The sequence below is a fragment of the Apodemus sylvaticus genome, chromosome 1, assembly GCF_947179515.1.
Source record: "Apodemus sylvaticus chromosome 1, mApoSyl1.1, whole genome shotgun sequence".
Classification (NCBI taxonomy): Eukaryota; Metazoa; Chordata; class Mammalia; order Rodentia; family Muridae; genus Apodemus; species Apodemus sylvaticus.
Window position 1 is genome coordinate 128,294,486 of NC_067472.1, and position 21,021 is coordinate 128,315,506.

Consider the following 21,021-nt stretch of genomic DNA (forward strand, 5'->3'; position numbering starts at 1 on the left):
TTGCTGGGCAGTGGTGGCACACGCCTGTAACCCCAGCACTCTGGGGGGCAGAGGCAGGTGGATTTCTGAGTTCAAGGCCAGCCTGGTCTACAGAGTGAGTTTCAGGACAGCCAGGGCTATACAGAGAAACCCTGTCTGGGAGGTGGGGGTGGGGGTGAAGCTTGGAGTTCAGTATGGGAGTCTGAACCCTACATCCCCTGCCCCCACCACACACACACCTAACAGTCGACCGTGGCTTAGAAGCAGGTGAGGGCCGGCTGAAAAGTGTCCATCACCCCAGCACCTCCGCTCAGGAACATAGACTGATGCACAAGTACCATCCTACGCTGGGGACTACCAGTGATTCTCTGGCCAGCTACAGCTACAAAGTGAGACCTTGCAAGCAAACTGCCAGTCATGGTGGGACAGGACTTTAATACTAGCACTTGGAAAACAAAGGCAGGAAGAGATCTACAAGTTCCAGGCCAACCAGGGCTATGTTGTGAGACCCTGGCTCACAAACAAGCAACAACAACAACAACAACAAAAAAAAAAATAGAAAGGAATATGGAGGGACTAATCTTGCAAGAGTATGGCGTATGGAGAAAACACAGAAGACATGTAATGTGTGTTCATGTATGCAGGTGTCCATGAGGATGTGCACACATGAGTCTTCAGGTGCAGCACACAGGGTGACCTTAGGGCCCTCAGATACATCCATCCTTTTTTCTGAGAGCACTTTTCATTGGCCTGTCTCCTCTCCCCAGTGCTGAGACTGCAAACACCCTACAGGGGACTTTTTTTTACTCCCACAGCAGGCTTTTGTTACACAGGTCTTGGGGATTAAAAGTGGGCCCTCCTAACCACTTTACCAAGTTTACTGCCTCCTTGTCCCAACCACAAGCAGTTTTAAGTAGGCCTGACAAAACTAGGACTTTGGCTCAAAAGAGAAGGCATTTGGCAACAAGGTATCCATCGGTGCACAAAGCAGGGTGTCAAGGGGTGCGGGAGGGAATGAAGGAAGCTGGTTCACTGTGAGGGAGCGGGAGGGGGGCATCAGAAAGGGGGTGTTCCTTGGATACTCTGGGTGATTGGCAGGGCCTTCTGTGCGTGTTGAGTTCTGCTCCTCTAAACTGAATGTAGAAAATTCTTTTTTTTTTTTTTTTTTTTTGGTTTTTTGGATTTGGTTTTTTTCGAGACAGGGTTTCTGTATAGCCCTGGCTGTCCTGGAACTCACTCTGAAGACCAGGCTGGCCTCGAACTCAGAAATCTGCCTGCCTCTGCCTCCCAGAGTGCTGGGATTACAGGCATGCGCCACCATCGCCCGGCTTAGAAAATTCTTATAAACGGTTAGATCTGTAGGACAAATAGCTGCTAGAAAGAAACATACCCTCCCTGAAAGAATGTGCTTTCTTAAACTGTTATGATGGCTCAGGCCCAAGCAAATGCGCATTCACCAGACAGAGAGACAGACAGACACACACACACACACACACATGTTCTTCTTTAACAGCACCTAATTTATGGAATTAACGAAAGAAGAGAAGCTGGGCACGGTGATGCGTGCCTTTGACCCCAGCACTCAAGAGGTAGAGACAGAGGCCGGCAGATGTGGAAAGGAGGCCTGGTCTACAGAGCTATATACTGAGACCCCATCTCCAAAGAAGAAAAAGGGAAGAAAGAGAGACAGCTAAACTACTGTGACAAATGAATGTGGACAGAGGATGGTGGGGACTTTCTATAAAGGTTTTCGAATTCCTTATATTGTGGCTGTGTGTGTGTGTGTGTGGGGGGGGGTGTTAATTGTTAGGCATGACAGTGCTCACCTTTAATTCCAGAACTGAGTTTGAGTCTAGCCTGATCTACATACTGAATTTTAGGTCAGCTATGGCTATGTAAAGATCCTATCTCAAAAAAGACAAAGAAAGAAAAGAAATGAGAAAATTAGGTACATACAGCCAGGCTTTGGGGAGGCAGACTAGGAGACTATGTCAAGTTTGAGGATGACTTGACCTACGTCTGCGTCTAAGTTCCAGGTCAGTCAGGGCCAGACAGTGAAGTCCTGTCTCAAAACAAAACATGGGGCTGGGGGTGGAGCTCAGTTGGCGGTGCATGCTAGCAGAAAACCCAGAATCCCACCCCAGCACATCTGGATGGGGGCACACCTATGATCCCAGCTAACCGTATAAAACCACAGCAAATGTAAATGGCCTGAAATCACTTGTTAAACAGCACAGATGTCAGAATGTGTCACAAACCAAAGGAGGGCAGTCCAGCTGTGGGCGGTGCCTGGGGCATGTGGCCAAGGCAGGGCGCTCACCACTCTGCTGAACCAGGCAGTGTGGAAGAAGGCTGAGTACCGAGGACTGCAGTCATGGCACCCAAGTGCAGCAAGGACAGACAGGGAAAATGGCAGATAACAGGGTCAGAGAAGGACCAGTGATAAACAAGCAGGAGAGGCTGTGTCAGGCAGGTAGGGAAGGAGGGAGGCAAGTAAATGGATTCTTGTGTGAAGGGAGCTCCGCAGGAAAGGAACCGGGATGAGGGAAATCCACTCCTACAGAGCAGGACACGATGGGAGGGCAGGGCTGCACAGGCCTGATTCTGTGTGGGGGAGAACAAGTCCCGGCATTTCTACTAGGGGCCTGAAGCTAATAGAGTCGCCAAGATGGGACAAAGCATTTGCTGGTTGACAGTCTTTAAGCCCAGGGCCCACTATCAGAATCACAAAGTGAGATTAACCAACCACGCCACTGGCTTCCAAAGGGCACCCGACAGTTCTCAAGAGGCCAGTCAGTGGAGGTCCGTGGGAAGACACGCTGGTGTGACCCTTAATCCCAGCAGTCAAGTCTTGCCTGTTGTGTCTTACCAGGCATGCAGAACTGCCTTCACAACCAGGAAGCTATGCCATCCCTGTCCTCCTGGAAATGGGATGGTCACTAGGATGGCACCACACCCACGCCCTTCCTCACCTCCAGACAACCCACACGCAGGCAAAAGTCATCACCAAAGTTAGTTTCCCGTTGAAATCTGGGTATTCTTGCTTTCTGCAGCCATCTTTCCGACCTCATTTTGATTCTGCAGTTGCTAACCAGGGAGATGGAGGGAAGACTGTTGGGCCACAGTGATCTCTGATGCTCAGTTCTGACTGCTTGGAAAATCCTCACATTTCCCACAGCTCTCTGCGCACTCCCAGAAATAAACACACAATAGAGCATATATATATTTAATACCAGAAACTCGTACAATGGCGGGTGTGAAAGACAGAACGAAAACCCTCTGAAAGGCTGCCCCACTTCTTAGAGGGATTTGACCCCGTTTGCAAACATGTTATAAGGAAAAATCATATGCATGAAAATTCAGATAGCATAGGAAAGAGTAAAGGAGAAGACAGAAGGCTTCTGTGCTGCGGCAAGGCGCTGGGGGGTGGGGGCAGGGTCCGCTCTGGAAGCACCACATTAATTAGGAGGTAATAAAACCAGTCATTTCACCTTACGATGCTGCTGACATGCATTTGGCCAGCTTTGGTTCTAACACCCTTTAATCTGTTCCGTTTGGGGATCTATCCCAATTTCCTCTTGCAACCCCTTCCCCTAATTCAAGGGTGCAATGCTTCAAAGGCTTTCCTTCCAGAATGTTTAGTCTTCAAGGCTGCAGTGATCTTGTTTGGTAATTCTTTGCTTTGCAAATAAGAAGTTGGACCCAATGGTGATATGGGTTTTCAGAGGCAGTCTGGGAACCTGGCCCCATCCCATCTCTATTTCCTTAGGAAAACTTCTCCTGTCATAATACATGAACAATTAGGAGCTGCTTACTAAGGGGGAGGAGGGGAGCTCTGCAACCTCTTTACTACTAAAAGATCTCACCACTACCCCACCTATGTCCAGTGCTTGTTACATGTGACTTCTGGAAAGTTATTCTACTTACAGGAGCTAATTTAAATATCTAAACAGAGCTCCACAAACTGCAGCACATGCCTGCAGTCCCAGCACCCAGGAAGTATAGGAAGTATTTAGGCTACATGGCAAGCTGGGGGAACTGTGCAGTTCTTTCTCGATTTCCACTCCCCACGAAAGAATAAATGAATAAATAAGTAATCTACTAGACAGTATGTAAAGCACTTAAAATTGTGCCCTGCACATAGTAAATACTGTTCAAAGATCTGGGTGACACCTACTTGGGAGGTTGAGGAGGAGGATTACAAGTCTGTCTGGGCCAAGTAGCAAGGCAAGCTGAAGGTTAGCAACTTAGTAAGACCTTGTCTCAAAAAAAGGGGGGGGAGGTCGGGGCAGGTGGCAGCAAGATGGCTCAGTGGGAAAAGGACTTGCCCCCAAGCCAACAACCTGAGGTCAACCCCCCGAGCCCCCCATGGTAGTAGGAGGGAACTGACTCCCACAAGATGTCCTCTGCCCTCCACATGCACGCACGCCCTCCCAGACATCATAATTTTTTTATAAATGAAAGTGAAAGAAAAAAGAAAAACAAAACAAAACAAAAAACGGGCTAGAGATGTACCGAGTGGCCATGCTCCTGCTGCATATTCATGAGATCCTGGGCTCTAGTATCAGTACTGAGCCTGGTCTAGACCAGTGCTTCTCAACCTTCCCAATGCTGCGACCCTTTAATACAGTTCCTCATGTTATGGTGACCTCCCCCCAAACCAAAAAAATGTTTGCATTGTCACTTCATAACTGTGATTTTGCTTCTGTTATGAACTGTAATGTAAATACCTGATATGCACCTGTGAAAGGGTTGTTTCATGCTCCCCCAAAGGGGTCACAAACCACAATGAAGAACTGCTACCCTAGAGCCAAGAGTTCCCGGAAGCTAATGAGTAAGTACAGCAGTCTTCTTCCAGAGCACCATGGACAGAACAACCTGCATGGCTTCAGGTAGAACCCCAACCCCCATAGACGGCAAGCACTCATGTCTAGTCCCCTCCCTGCAGTGACTTCAGGAGGCCAGGGGCAGTCCTGAAGCAATTCTAAAAAGACCAAGTTAGAACCCACAGAACCACCAAGCAGGCTCCCCACTCGGTTTTAACTTCCACTTCTGGCAGAAACCTTATACCTCCCTTCCCTAAAGCCCTTTGACCTTGCAGGTTTCCTTACTTCAAGCTAAATCTCCCCGAAGTGTAGTCTGTGGCACAGACTTCAGTACTTCCTACAACTTACTCTGGCACTTCTCAAAAGCCCAGACGGTGCCAGAGTGCTTACTAAGGAAAAAGGAGAGTCCTGGGGAAGGCAATGCAGGGGTGAGGCTCCGGCCCTCTGCGAGCTCGAGCTTGGTGATAGCAGTGGCAGCTCAAAGCTACAAAAGCTAAAGGTCAGAGAGGCTGGAAGGGACCTGTGGGATTGCCTAATTCCCAGCTAACGCCAGAGAAGTTGTTCCAGGTCACACCACTCGTTGCCTGCAAAAACTAACAACCTCCCAGTCCGGGCCTCCTGCTCACCTGAGCCACCTCCTTGGTCCTCAGGAAATCTGCGAGGGGCCCAGGAGTCTTCATTTCTACCAAGCTCCTAGGTAATCACATAGGGAACAGTAAAATTTCTATCAAAGTGAACAGACTAAGGCGGGCCAGATGGTATGTGCCTGTAATCCTAAGGGTGGCTGTGAACACAGTACGCGCACGCGTGCTAAGGTAGCACATGCCTGCCAGCTCAGCCCTCAGCTTCTGAAGGAGGATCAGGTGTTCAAGTCCAGTCTCTGAGCTACACAGCAAATTGAGGCTAGCTTTAGTTACTAAAAACAAACAAACAAAACCCCACCAGTAGGGGAGAGGCACTGTCAGCAGGATAGCTTTGCAGGTTAAGGTACTTGCTGCTAAGTGCAAATAACCAGAGTTCCGAACCCCAGGATCCACGCAGCGGATCCAGGCTTCCACAGTGCATCATGGCATCCTTGTGCCCAAACACATTCATAATAAATAAAGTAAGAAAAGGTTTGTAAAGGCTTTGGGGCTAGACTTGTACAAGCTGTCTGGCCCCTTCCACCATTATCCAGAGGGCCTTTCCCTTCTTTACTGTCTCTATATCCAAAGAAAGAAAAAACAAACTATACCAACCCCCCCCCCAACCCCCGGTTATAAAGCCCTCCATCCAAGCTGCATCAGATATCCTTTCTTCAGGAACTGTCCCTCTACTCCTCCCTCCCTAATTATTGGCTCCTATGCCTCTGAACTTTTTCCTTTGAAGCATTATAACAACTATAATTAAAGAGTATTTGTGTAATTATTCGTTTAATGTCTGTCTCCCAGACAGACTGCAAGCTCCAGGAGGAAAGGATGGATAGCACCGTGCCCGGGACCACAGACTACCCGTAAAGCAGCTGCTGCCAGGCTCTGCCCTTCTCTGGGCTAGCTAGCACACTGGACGTTACACCTGTGGGACATCTGCTGGAGACCTCAAAACAGATGGTGACTGCCCGTGTGTGTGTGTGTGTGTGTGTGTGTGTGTGTGTGTGTGTGTTCCTATATGTGGGTGCATGTGTATGCAGGTGCACATATTTGCATGCAGATGGAGGTTGGACTGTCATTCTTCGGACATCATCTACCTTGTTTTATGAGGTAGTCTCCTGATCTAGTTAGGCTGGCCAGCCAAAGAGTCCCAACAATCCTCCTGTCTCCATCACCCCAATTCTGGAGTTCTAAGGATAGGCACCAAAGAATCCATGTGGGTGCTGATCTTCAACTCACAAGCACTTTACTGACAGCCCCACTTCCCCGGCCCTCAACAGTACATCCCTTAGCTTTAAAATTCCCATCTGTTTAAATATATTCCAATAGGGTAGAAATGTAGCTCAGCACTACTGCACATGGACAAAACCCTGGATCTGACTCTTCCCAGCATAACCAGTGTGCACATGCATTTAAATTCTTGTCAAGTACAAAGATAGTCCTGGTTTGGTGCTGCTACTGGGGAGGAATTAGGCCCCAGAAAGTAAGCAAAGCACACCCTTTCTTTCAGTCCTCACTGGTTCCACCATCCTCAGTAGCATGAAGACTGCTGCAGACTGACTCTGACTCTCTCTCTCTCTCTCTCTCTCCCTCTCTCTCTCTGACAGGGTTTCTCTGTGTAGCCCTGGCTGTCCTGGAGCTCACTCTGTAGACCAGGCTGGCCTGTGAACTCAGAGATCCTCCTGCCTCTGCCTCCCACAAGTGCTGGGATTAAAGGGGTGTCACACCATCATCGCCCATTGACGAGTTGTCGTTTAGCTTCTCTTCCACTAAACTTTGAGAACCTAAAGGTTTAAGACTCAGCTCCTTCGCAGGAGTAGCGAGGCCTGACCACGTGACCATTAGGGAAACAAAGTCAGAAGTCAGTCTGCCTGGGGTTGAGATACCAGCTGTGCCCCAGGACGAGTGACTCAATGCCTCTGTGCGGTTTCCCAGGCCACCAAATGAGAATAGCAATGTGTCTGCCAGCACCCTCAAGGACACACACACACATATATATGTGTGTGTGTGTGTGTGTGTGTACGTTAGCATAATCCTAGACTAGAACACCTGATTATATTATTCTCCCAGTATCTGATTCAAAACCTCTCTATTGTCTTGTAGAAGTCTCCACCCTGTGGCTCCACCCACCCAGGATCCACTCTTTCCCAACCCCCTCCTGCCTTACCTGTCTGGAGCTTGTTTGAAACAATGAATCACAGCACAACTCTGCAGCTCCCATCAATCACATCCCTGTCCCTGCCTCTGTGTGTCATTGCTGAGCTTCTCCTGGGAGGGAAACGCTTTTCCTAATGTCCAGTACATCATTCAACAAGTATTTACCAAAGGCCAACTATATATTAGTCTTCCAAGGGCTTAGCAGTGGACAAATAAGTAATAAATACATAAATTAAATATTAAGATGGTAGTAGGGGGAAAAATCCATAGATAGCCAAGATCTCTGCCCCATTCAACATTCGAGCTGATCTAAACCCTGGATGGGGAATTACTGGCCAAGGCCCTTCCTTCTTCCCCATCCTTCTTCCCCTCTGGCCAACCCTAAATAAACTAAGCCCGAGTACAAAGTATGAAGGAAGTATTCAGGATCAAAACCCAGTAATTTGGAACATCCTGATGACTAAACTTCTACCCTGCTGCACTGCTGCTAGCCTTTAAGAAGTCAGTGTTAAAATAGCAATCTCTCCCAATAATTGCCCTGGCCTGCCCAATCCTCCTGAGCAGCGCGTTCATTCAGCATACCTAGGGAAGGCGGCTAGACAGTCTCGGCCTGCACAGGTACTACCAGCCCATGGCTTCCCATCCTCACACACATGTTCCTTGAACTGTGTGTGGCTGGGAAGCCTCAGCAGTCACAAAGGTCTTGAGGAGCCAGTACTGGAGACAGATCCCAGGGGCTCAGATCTGAGTGCCTACCCAACCAACCACTGACTCTGAGGTCAGTGGGGTGATCTTTACACCTTGGTTTGTTTTATAAGATCTTCTAGCTTTGAAATCAAAGGAAGGGCTCACCCGCCCTCACAGAGGCCTTGCAGATCCAGAATCCTTCCCTCTGCAAACTGGGTAACTTGCTTGGGACCAGGCCCTGTAAGGCCTGAGGGACATGGGGGACCAGGCCTAAGGAGGAACCTGCACCGAACTTCAGTGCCGGAGCAGGGAGCAGTGGGTCCTTCCACCTGTTTCTTCTGGAATGCAATGGAATCTTCTTTTTAGTTTTCCAGGATTCCAGTGGTTCCCAACCTTCCTAATGCTGCCAGCCAGCCTTTAAGACAGTCCTGGTGACCCCCAACTATAAAATTATCTCATTGCTACTTCCTAATTTCATTTTTGCTACTGTTATGAATGTAATTATATGATATGTGTCCCTCCCCCCCAAAGGAGCCGAGGCCCATAGGTAACCATTCCCTTCTAGAAAAAAAAAACAACAAAAAAAACCTATGCTAGAGCCAGGCCTGGTGGCACATGCCTATAATCTCAGCACTTGGGGGCTTGAGACAGGAGGATCACCAATTCACAGCCAGTCTGGGCTAGGTAGTGAGACACTGTCTCAAAAGAGCAGCCTTGACCACAAGGCAAACCTGACCAAGAAGCTCATCAAAATCTCTGGTGATTCCAATTATTCCTTCCTCCAACCCAAAAGGTATTCTAGACCTCGCCTGTCTCCTGGGCTCTGGACAGGGAGCCTAAAATAAATTGCCTGGTTGTGACAGAGGGACCTGGGAACAGACAAATGCCTCACACACCATGGAGCCAAGGGTCAGCTCAGACCAGCTTGGAGAAGACAACCAAGACACTCTAGATGACAGTCTGTCCCCACCCCAACTCACTGAAACTCTTGGCACACAGTCACTCTCGGGAAACCAGGCCAGACAGTCCATTCTCCCTACCCCAAAGAAAGCAGCTCTACCCAGTGCCCTCCGGCAGCAAAGCCGGCTCTGCAAGGTGGCTGGAGCTGTAAGTGGGCAATTCAAGGTTGTGCTCCAGAACAGCAGGTGCCCAGCCCTGAGTTACTTGTGGGATGAGAGCAGACAAAACCACTAAGCAAAGGTCTCGAGGTAAATTTCCTTTAAAACAAGTGAAAAGGTGACGGTCAAAATCAAAACCAGACAGGGCCCCATCAGCTTTGATGAGAATACACTTATATCTAAAGACGGTAAGGACCATTTCCCCTTCTCACACCAGCGTCATGGATCTTTGAAGGTCCCTAGGAAGGTCTCCCCCTCCCTCACCCCCGCTCCTGTTCCCACACACCAGTTTTTCTCTCCGGCAGGAATGAACTTTGCTTTTTTACTTACAGACGTACAAAGCAAGGCTGAGAGGGCAGCGTCAAAGCTGGCTGGATGACCCCCAACAGCACAAAGTCCTCCGCACACCTGTAGGGGAGTTTTGTGAGCTTCCGAGGTACCCACAGGGACTAGTTAAGTCTTCAGGTGGACAGTGGCGGAGAGTTTCCATTGTAAACGGAAAGAAAGGGGCTCAGGGTGCCCTTCGAAGATAGGGCACAGGGCCCGCAGGTCAAGTGTCCCCTCACTGGCAGGCTGGCCGCTAAGACCGTGAAGGAACTCCGCAGTGTCCGGATGAAAACAACATCCAGGCTACTGCTTGGCTGGTCGGAACCATCTCGCAGGGCGTAGAGATACATTAATGACCGTTTTGGATTAGTTAAAGCCCACACAAGCACCTCCCTGGCCTCTTAAATCTTCCCAAACTACAGTTTAGACTGGAGGGAAGCAGTTGCAGGGACCATAAAAGTCATCTTAAAAGGCAAGTTGAAAAAAAAAAGAAAAGAAAACCGGCAACCCGCTACGCACGAGTTAGCAAGTCCGCAGCTGGGGGGGGGGGGGGGGACCGAGGCCGGCTCGGTGGGGATCTGAGAGTCGTGGAAGGAAGACCACCCGATTCGGGGGGCTCCTCCGTCTGACGCCGACGATCACGCCCCACAGCTCCGTCCAATTAGGAAAATGACCGCGAGGAGAGGGAGAGGGGGCGGCGAGGAAGGGAGGCCGAGCCACCGGAGGCTCGAGATCAGCCGTGGGGGATCTGCCCACCGGCTCCCGGCCCGGGGCGAGAGCCTTCAACAGGTCGGAGCCGAGGCCACCGAGGTGGGCCCGGGTCCCGCGCGGTACCGGGTTGGGGACACCGGCTGCCCTCGAGGGGCGCCGGGCATGCCAGCTGCGCGCTGCGCCCTCGCCACCCTGCCGGCCGGGCCGCGCGGCCACCCCACCCGCTCCCGGAGTAAAAAGTTTGTGGGCAGCCGCAGGGGCGGGGCGGCGAGGGGTGAAACTTTGAGTCCCGGGCCGGGTGCGGGGGGAGCGTCCCCGAGCGCCGCGACACCCACGTGCGGGCCGGAGACCGCCGCCGCCTCCCCGGCCTCCCGCGCCGCCGCCACGGCGCTTTCCTTTCATTTTGCTTCTCTGCCTATGCTTCTCTCTCTCTCTCTCTCTCTCTCTCTCTCTCTCTCTCTCTCTCTCTCTCTCTCTCTCTCTCTCTCTCTCTCTCTCTCCCCCTCTCCCTCTCTCTCTCCTCTCTCCTTCCCTTCCCCCTCTCCCTCCTCCTCCCCCCCTCCAGACGCCATCTCTCCCTCTTTCCCCTTCTCTCGCTCCAGCTCTCCGGCATGAGGGAATGTGGAAGTGAAAGGAAAAGACGACATGTTTGCAGCGCGGCTGCGGGCCTGCGCGCCGCCGTCCCCGGGGAGAGGCGGGGGGCGGGTCGACCGCGGCCGCAGCGACCCACCCCCGCGCCCCCAGCCACCCCGCCGCGGGCCGCCCGGGGGCTGGCGGGGCCGCGGGCCGCGCGGGACACTCACCCTGGGTCCGGGCGCGGCTCCTCGCGCTGGGGGCCCTCGCTTGGCCGGGCCGGGCGGGCCGGGGGCTCCTGCTGCCCACCGCCCGGGTTGCTGCTGCGCGCCGCCTCCACGCGCGCCCGCCCTGCTCTGCCACCCTCCCTCCGGCTCTCTCTTTCTCCCCCTCTCCCTCTCTCTCTCCCTCTCTCTCTCTCTCTCCCTCCTGCTCTCTCTCGCGCTCGCTCGCTCTCTCGCTCGCGCTCTCTCCCTCCCTGGAAGAAGGGAATGAGGCAGGGCTGACGTGAAGGGATGCTAAACAGCTCCTCCTAAGCCAGCTCGCAGAGGAAGAGAGGCAGAAAAGCAGCCCTTTTATCTCTCTTTTGTTTTCTCACTTCCTTCCACCCCCCCAGCACCCCCCTCTCCTCGGCCCAAGTTTTCTTTTTCTCTTTCTACCGCAGAGAGGATTTTTCTTCTTTTCTTTCTCTTTCTCTCGCTGCAACTCTCCTACTCGTATTGCAAGCCTGGAGGCTTCTCTTTTTTTTTCTCTCTTCCCCTTCCCTCTTTTCTTCCTCCTTCCTCCTTTATTTCTCTAAAAGGGTTTTGTTTGCTGTGGGAGTTTCGTTTGAAAATCGAGTCACGCCTTTTTCCTTCTTTTCTTTCTCCCTCTCCCTCTTTTTTTCCCCTCCTCTCAGCAGAAAAGGGGAACAAAGATTAACAAGCGGGGGAGAAGGGAGCGTCAGAACCTCGCCATGGAAATGGGGGGCTGTCCCTGCCAGGCACAAAGGGGGCTCGAGAGAACAGCCCCCCCAGGAAGTCTGGGGTGTTCTATCCCAAAGAAGAGCTAGTGGGGGTGGGGGTCGGGGGAACCCCTAAGTGCCCAGTCCTTCCGAAAGACGGGTAAGGACTGAGCCCGCCCCCTCCCCAGTCAGGGGTGGAACTGGGGTGCTCTTCACTTAATATATTTTTTAAGTGGGCAGATGGGACTTAGAGCAAACGTCGCCGCAGAGCCCTGAACAGTAAAGAGCCTTTAAACAGCTGTTCGCAGAGCCCTGGACGGTCAGACTCGAGGGAACGGCTCGGGCTGCTATCGCCGGGACCCGGGTGCGAATGGGGTGCAGGGGGTTCGGGGCCCCTCGCGTCCTCCCCAAGCCCAAGGCCTAGGCTCGACCCCGGGGTGCACTGCTGGGGGGCGCCGAGGCGTGGCCGTTCGCTGAGGTCTGGGCCCTTGTAGCTCCCCGCGGAGCCCGGGGTTCGGCATAGCCTGGCCTCCTCCCAGCTCTGGGACAGGCCGGACACCCCGCCTCCAACCTCCCGGACACCCGCCACTCAGAGCTGCGCCGCTCCACTCCGACGCATGGGCGGGTACGGAGCCCGCGGACAGAGCCGGGCAGTGTCGCCACCAAGGGTCAATTATTCATGGGGCGCCTGGGCGTGCTCCCAAGACCAGCTCTGTCTTCGGCTTCTCCGGAGGAGTGGAGACAACACGGGGGAAAAGTTCCCAGAGCAAAGTTGGCCACATTTCTTATTTTCCCAAGTAAGTATTGAGCACCTGCTGGATGCCTGGCCCTTGGACTGGGGCTGCAGCTGGGCGAGAAACGTGAGGTCTCGGCGGGCCCAGACAAAGCGAGGGAGGCTGTGGCTCCGGACCAGGTCACCGAGCCGAAGGGAAGCCTGGATCCTCTCCCCTCCCTGCGCTCTTCCTTCCCCTTCCCTCCTTCCTCCGGGCTGCATCTCCTTGGCTCCACCCCTTCTCATCAATTCCTCCCACACTTCCCTGCTCTCCCTGGCTTTTCTCGGAGGGTCCCTTCTCCCCGCGAGGAGCAGATGCTGAGCCCCATTGTCTCTCCCCCAATGACTGCAGCATCCTAGGGATAGGACCAGCCACTCCTTCCCCTCCCCCAGCCCAAAGGCCTGGGTCTTTACTGACAGGAGCCCCAAGGCCACTGCCCCTCGCCCCACCCTACACCAGCTCACAGAGCTGTGAGCAATGACTCCAGTCACTCAGAACATGATTTATTTCTGGCAAGGAGTGAGAAAACAGAAGCCAGAGAGTTTGGTTCAGCAAGAAGGACTCTGTGATTTCAGGCTCAGCACATTGGGCCTCTAGTGACCCCAGTCCCTTCACCACCCCTGTAATAAGGAATGCAGGAAGCCACAGTTCTGTCATCACCTGCCCTCTCCAGAACACCTAAGCCATATTTTCCCAACAAAAGACAGAGTTCTCTCTGACAGTCAAACAGTCATTCAACAACCATTTGCTACATGCCTGCTCTGTGCCAGCTCCCCAGCTCGCTCGGTGTTAAGGGCTTTACCACCAGAGAGACCATCTCCTTGGCTCTGGCTTTACAAACTAGTAGGAGCCGGAGAGAACTGGACCTCAGTCAGACATCTTGGTACATAGTTGTAGTCCCAGCACTTGGAAAGCTGAGGCAGGAGGATTGCCAGGAGTTTAGGGCAAGGACGGACTACATATGGAATAACATGTTAGCCACGGCCATTGTGGCAAGACTTTGCCTCAACAAAACTAAAAAGAGGGAGGCACAGTTGTGCAGGGCTTGAAAGCCCAGCTTCTAAAAGGTAGAGACAGGAAGAACAGAGGTTCAAGGCCAGCCAAAACTACATAGCTAGTTCCAGGCTGGGCTACCTGAGAACCCTCCAAAAAAAAAAAAAAAAAAAAAGAGGGGTCTGGGAGAGGCAACAGGCAACTAGACAGCCAGATGAGGTTATAAGGAAGAACCTCGGGGCTTGGATAAGCGCAGTCGGAGAAGGTTTCCTGGAAGTCACTTCTGGATAAATAGGGCCGGGCCAGCCCAGAGCTCGGAACGGAACCAGGTGTGGTGGCACAGGCCTTTAATCCCAGCACTTGGGGAGCAGAGACAAACAGATCTTGGAGAATTTAAGGCTAGCCTAGTCTACATAGTTCCTGGATAGCCTGGCTCTACAGAACTTATCTCAAATCAGCTTCAAAAACTTGGGTGGGAACAGTTTGCCTACAGGGCAAGAAGGGACATTCTTCTAAATTCAAGGAACTGTTGAGTTTTAGCAACCAGGCCTGGTGTACAAGCCTTTAATCCTGCTCTGGGCAAACAGGCAGGTAGAGCTCTGACTTTGAGGCATCCTGGTCTACATAAGGAGTCCCAAGCTAGCCAAGGTTTTATAGAGAAGTCTTGTCTTTAAAAGAGAAAGGAAAGAAAGAAAAAGAAGGAAGACTTCAAGTACTTGGAGTAATATAGAATACACACTAGGGAATGAGGATGGTTGAGGGGACAGGGTTGGTGTCAAGGAAATAGTCTAAGTTTATTCCTTTTTGATTGCCAGCTTCCTGCACTTCCTAGTGACTAACGGGAAACAACTTAGACCAGCGTCGTGCCTTATAGAAAGGAGGTAAATAAAAGAAGTATTCGCCAGGCAGTGGTAGCACACCTTTCATCCCAGCACTTGGGAGGCAGAGATAGGTGGATTTCTGAATTCGAGGCCAGCCTGGTCTACAGAGTGAGCTCCAGGACAGCCAGGCCTCACAGAAAAACCCTGCCTTGAAAAAAACAAAACAACAACAACAACAAAAAAGCTATTCTAGCCACTTGGGAGACTAAGGTGGAAGGATCAAAGTTGAAGGCCAGCCTGGGCTACAAATGGAGAGGATGTCCCAAAATAAAATGTAAGAAAGAGAGCTGGGAATACAGCTCAGAGGTAGAGCACCTAACTAGCATGCATGATCCACCAACAAATTTCTAAGTTCAGGCCAGATTGGGCTACATGTGAGGCCCTACTTCAAACTATTAAAGAGGAGATAACAGTGGGGGGAGGGGTCAGTAGATCTAGGGGTTGAAGAGTGTCTTGTGTGCAAACACCCAGACTTATGTGCCATATATCAGTGGCCAAGTCAACCACTGATCTCCTCTATAAGACAGACATGCAGGACATGCAAATCCCTGCTTCCCAGTGTGGATCGAGGCCTAAACACCTTTTGTGCTATTTGGTGCAATAAGCACCAGCAACACATAGTAGCTTTTATTCATTATTACTATGAAATGAGGGAGTGGCGGGGAGGTGTCCTTACAACCTAGTAAGGAGAAGATGGAGTGAAACCAGTGACTCACAGGCTACACAGGCAAAGAGCCAGCTGTGGCAGAGGCATTCCTTCAGAGATGCCTTGTGTCCCAGTGGGTGGCTGGAATGGCGGACACCCACATCTGCTCCACGGTGGCGAGGGTGTCACCTCAGAAGTCTGACAGCCTGATCACTGGAGTTCTCGCCTGCCTGGGGAACCAAGAGTTCATTCCTGGAGCCTGGGCCCTGTGAAATCTGGGAAGGCTCCTAAGAGCAGGAAAGAAACAGACTCCAGTTCACACAGGGAGGGAAGGGGTTCTTGAATTTCCAGAGTCCAGTTAAATCTCTCCAGGACTCCTAGTCCTTTACAAGGGTCCTGATTCTAGGCACACTGAAGACAGCCATCACAGCAATGAGATGCCCTGAGGATCCAGGGAGAAGCAGGGGCTCTGCTTCTTCCATTGTGGATACTGTGCATTTCTATATTGTAGGGTTTTTTGTAAGGATATATTTATTTATTATTTATATGAGTACACTGTAGCTGTCATCAGACACACCAGAAGAGGACATCAGATCCTATTACAGATTGTAATAGGCCACCATATAAGCCACCATGTGGTTGCTAGGATTTGAACTCAGGACCTCTGAAAGGGCTAAGCCATCTCTCCTGCCCTGTAGTTTCTTTTCTTGGAGTGATGGGAATAGAATCCAAGGCTTCAGCCTGGCAATGGTGGCTCACGCCTGTAATTCCAGCACTTGGGAGGCAGAGGCAGGCGGATTTCTGAGTTCGAGGCCAGCCTAGTCTATAGAGTGAGTTCCAGGACAGCCAGGGCTATACAGAGAAACCAAATCCAAGCAAACAAACAAAACAGAATCCAAGGCTTCCTATATCCTGAACACATATCTCCAGACTACCTCTCTCCCGATTCTCCAGGGTCCCATAGAGCCCAGGCTGGTCAGAGTTGCTATGTAGCCAAGGTTGACCTGGAATTCCTGATCCTTCTGACTTCCTGTCCCATGTGCAAGGATGGCAGGTGTCCACCAATACACACCTGACTTCTTCTTCACAGTACAAATACATTCTGAAAAAGTTGAACATCAAGTACGGAAACTTAAAAACCCCATAGAGAAACATCATGTTATAGTGTACATGCACAGGCGTTCCATCTCCCCATATTTACATGTAAATGCATATAATAAAACTACACAGGCTGCTTAGTGGTGGAACATGCCTTTAATCCCAGCACTGGGGAGGCAGAAGCAGGTGGATTTCAGAGTTCGAGGCCAGCCTGGTCTATCTACAGAGTGAATTCCAAGACAGCCAGGGCTACACAGAGAAACCCTGTCTCAAAAAACCAAAGGAGGGAAAAAAGAATCTATACAGAATAAATATTGTTAAATAACTGGTAATATATATAAATGTTAGTCCACTGTGGTGGCTCAGCCCTTACAGAGGTTTCCTGCTCTAGTAGGAACCAAGTTTGATACCCAGCACCCACATCTGGTAATTGACAACCACCTGCAGCTCCAGCCCCAAAGGTGCCCTCCTCTTCTGGCTTCTGAGAACTTTTCCATGTAGATGACTGTACGTGAACAATCAAAAAAGAAAAAAAAGTTGGAACCTATACAGGAAACAATTGTCATCAACGCAGCCCCCTTCAAAAAGCACACATATGTATACCATATACACATATATACATAGAAATAAATAAAATTACAAGAGAGCAAATGTGATTTTTAAAAATAAATTTAACAAAATAATTTCACTTTAGCTACCTACTGAGTTGCTACCAGTTTGATCCAGTAATATGTTATAAATATATCTTTTCCTGCCGTAAACACCCACAGTAACATTCGTGGGGTTTTTTTTTTTGGGGGGGGGGGGTTGAGACAGGGTTTCTCTGTGTAGCCCTGGCTGTCCTGGAACTCACTCTGGAGACCAGGCTGGCCTCGAACTCAGAAATCTGCCTGCCTCTGCCTCCCAAGTGCTGGGATTAAAGGCGTGTGCCACCACTGCCCAGCACACAGTAACATTCATAACAAATCACACTACGTCATGGTATCTTTATGTGTATACAAATTGTTGGGATATGTGCATATTTTCAGTGTTATGAAACTGCTATGAAGCGAGGGTGCTAGTCTTTAATCCCAGCACTCCGGAGGCAGAGACTGGCAGATCTCTAAGACTTCCAGCCTGGTCTACAGAGCCAGTTCCAGGACCAAGGCTATACAACAGAATCCCTGTTTTGGAAAACAACAAAAACAAAACAACAAAGAAACTGAGATAAACTTTTTTGCTGTTGTTCTGTTTTTAAAAGCTACAATTAGTCTTTATTTTAGTTTTGGAATTGATCAAAATTGATTTGATCATTACTGGATCAACCTTGTTGGCCCCTGGGATGGAACTCGAGGCCCCAGGCTTGGCTGCAGTCGCTCTTATCTGCTGAGCCCTATCATCTTCAACTCTAGTGTCTTTTGAAACAAGGTTTTACTATGTGTCTTGGGCTGGCCTTGAACTCATTATATAACCCAGGCTGCCCTGGAACTCTCAAGATCCCCCTGCCTCTGCAGGAATCATAAACAGTAGTCCCCAGACCTGGCCAGATGCAGTCTTTTTTGTGCCCGGCTTACACAGCACTTTTCTTCTTTCTGTCTCTGTCGCTCTTTCTCTCACAAGGGTCTCTCATTACTCAGGCTGGTCTCGCACTTGCTATATAGCTAAGGATGACCTTGAAATCGGAACCTCCCTGCCTCCACAGCCTCCTTCCGGGATCACAGCTGCTTCCCACTATCTTTCTTACATAGTGCCTCCCTAGGAGAACCTGTCTGGGCAGATGCCCCGCCTTTTACTCTGACATCTCAGGAACTAAAATAACAACTGTTCATTTCTTGGAGTTGCTGGAAAGAATGGAATTTAGCAACTAGTGACAGAACACACCGGACACCGAATTTTGTACACTATGAAAGCTCACTGGTGCCAGGTGATGCCAGGGGGATCCAGGCTCAGTCATTACTGTGTAAACCCCCCTGATTTACTGTAAACAGGAGAATCTTCCAGATTGGCACTAGAGATGGGTCAGCTGTTTCTATTACAAGTGACACATGTAGGCCTCTTTCCGCCATTCCGGAAACCCCAAAGTGGTCTCCCCTAGGTAGAATTTGAAGATAGGTGTGTTTTAAGATTCATGAATCAAAAAAAAAAAATTATGAATTCTCAGTTTCCTGAGAGGAGTGTTTATCTTTCAGGCCTTGAATCTGAGGGGGTCTGTCTTGTAAGCCAAGAAAAGAAATGGAGTGTATCCCCGCCCCCTGCCCTGATTCCACTAATATCCACTAGAGTGACTCTGGGGAGATTAATGGGTGCTTATTAAATAAGGCCCATGTCTACCGTGGAACACACACCTTTGATCCCAGCACTGGAAAGGAAGAGGCAGAGGAATCTCTTGGCCAGCCTGGTATACACAGTCTCAAAAAACAACAAAACAAAGAAACAAAAAACCCAAAGAGCAGCCTCCTCCATAGGATCAGCCAGAGGAACTTTTTAGAGGATGTCAGCAATGTCTAATTGTAATATCTAATAGCCAGTGTTTTCGTGGTTTTTTCCAGCCAGCTACTTCTCTGTGTAGCCTGGCTATCCTGGAACTCACTCTGTGGTCCCGGCTTGAACCCAGAGATCCACCTGCCTCGGCTGCCCGACTTCTAGGATTAAAGTGCTGGGGTCAATTACCTCTTATGGCTTGAAATTTGGTTTTTAAAATCAGATTTCCCAACTAGCATCCAGCCATGGAAGGAAGGAGGACCCCAGGGGAGATGACGTGGGTGCTGCAGGAAACACAAACTGGGGTGTTCCTGACCATATTCAGTGCCTCAGACATCAGGAGAAACAGTGTGAGTGGTACACCCCGAATCCCACCCCCTTAAGAATCAGAAGAGGCCGGGCAGTGGTGGCACACACCTTTCATCCCAGCACTTGGGAGGCAGAGGCAGGCAGATTTCTAAGTTCGAGGCCAGCCTGGTCTACAGAATGAGTTCCGGGACAGCCAGGGCTACACAGAGAAACCCTGTCTCGAGAAAAAAAAAAAAAAAGGCAAAGGCTCTGAGGGAGGAGAATCAGTTCAAGGTCAGGAGTAGCTGCACCTGTTTGGGTCCCACCTGGGTTACAGGTCTCTGTTTACCTTCTCCTTGCTCTAAGGGGGAAAAAAAAGAAAACTAACAAAGTCAGCTGTGGTGGTGTGGTGCACGCCTGTAATACAGTAGTCAGGAATGGGAGGACAGAGAATCTGGAGCTCAAGGCCACTCTCTGGTACATAGAGAGTTTTAAGGTAGCTACACTGGGCTAACTTCACTCCCCACCTTACCCCATCCCCCACCCCACCCCAGGGAAAAAAGAGGAAGAAACATTTGCCACAGAAAAGTTTCATAATGGTAATAAGCAGGCAACGGCCAACTTCCTTAAACAAATGAGTAATATATAAAATAAGACCATGATTATATTCATTATTATGGGAGGGTAAGTTGGTGCAAAATTTGGTCAATAGTTTTATACTACAGATTAAGGGAAGTTTGGCCTGGAAGATGGCTCAGTGCTTAAGATCAATATCAGTTTCTTTTCAAGATAGGGTTTCTCTGCAAAACCTTGGCTATCCTGGAACCTGCTCTGTAAACCAGGCTGGCCTTGAACTCACAGAAATCTGTCAGCCTCTGCCCCGGAGTGCTGGGATAAAAAAAAGGTGCACCACCACGCCCAGCCTAAAATTATATTTTATCTATTTTTTAAACTATATTTTAAAAAGGAAAGTTTAATCATTTCTGCCTCTTTTTTTTTCTGCCTCTTTTTGTTTGTTTGTTTGTTTGTTTTCCGAGACAGGGTTTCTCTGTGTAGCCCTGGCTGTCCTGGAACTCACTCTGTAGACCAGGCTGGCCTCCAACTCAGAAATCTGCCTGCCTCCCAAGGGCTGGTATCAAAGGCATGTGCCACCACTGCCTAGCTAGTTTCTCCTTCTTGATTTTTCTGAAAGTCTAGTTCTAGAATTGAACCTAGGACCCTGTACATGCTGGGTAAGAACCATATCACTATACTAGATCTCCAGCCCTCTCTTTGCTTTAATTTAAAAAAAAAGTGCATGTGTGTGTGTGTGTGTGTACCTGCATGTCTGTGTACCATGTATGTGTACAGTGCCCAAGAAGGCCAGAAGGCACAGAATCCCCTAGGCTTAGGGCTAGAAGTGACTGTGAGCCACCTTGTGAGTGCTGGGAATTGAACCTGGGTCCTCTGGAAGAGCAGCCAGTGCTCTTAACTGCTGAGATGTCTCTTCAGCACTTTCTTTTTAGAATTTGTTTATTTTTGAAGATTTTATTTTCTCTGTGTGTGTCTGAATGTGTGAATAGGTACCACACGTGCCTATGTCTTTGGAGGTTAAAAGAGGACATCAGATCTCCTGGAACTAGAGCTATAGGCAGTTGTGAGCTGCCCAACATGGGTGCTGAAAGCTGAGTTCTGGTCCTCTGGAGGAGTGAGCATTCCTAACTGCTGAGTCAGCTCTCCAACTCCTTGCTTTTAAATCTTCAGTTGTCATGCTAAATTACCCAGGATGCCCTTGAACTCTCTCTGTATCCTAGGCTGTTCCTGTTCCTGCCCCTGCTCTCTAATAGACTAGATTATAGTCCTGCAGCAGTAGGCCCTGAAAGTTCTAGAAGTCGGAGAGAAGTGATCAATCTTCCTAGTAAGAATGTTTACCCAAGTGCTGAGTATATCATC

General features: G+C 50.1%; 1 protein-coding gene and 1 long non-coding RNA gene across 8 annotated transcripts in view; one reads left to right on the forward strand and one right to left on the reverse strand.

Moving 5' to 3' along the window:
• Nucleotides 1–12,969, reverse strand: part of Znf710 (zinc finger protein 710) — a 69,802-nt gene extending 56,833 nt beyond the window's left edge. For 2 of the 7 annotated variants that reach the window (XM_052160060.1, XM_052160069.1), the window contains exon 1: nt 9,727–10,679. Coding sequence is in view for 2 of the 7 variants with exons in the window: in XM_052160050.1 (XP_052016010.1) it covers nt 12,763–12,968 (206 nt within the window). In the remaining 5 variants the exon portion in view is untranslated. Of the gene's footprint in view, nt 1–9,726; nt 10,680–11,237; nt 11,935–12,762 lie in introns of those variants that run through there. The other 5 variants (XM_052160049.1, XM_052160078.1, XM_052160051.1 and 2 more) reach the window with 5 other exon arrangements.
• The window catches only part of LOC127667225 (uncharacterized), a 400,922-nt gene that overhangs the window by 254,872 nt on the left and 125,029 nt on the right, over nt 1–21,021 (forward strand). The gene's annotated exons all lie outside the window — the stretch shown is intronic.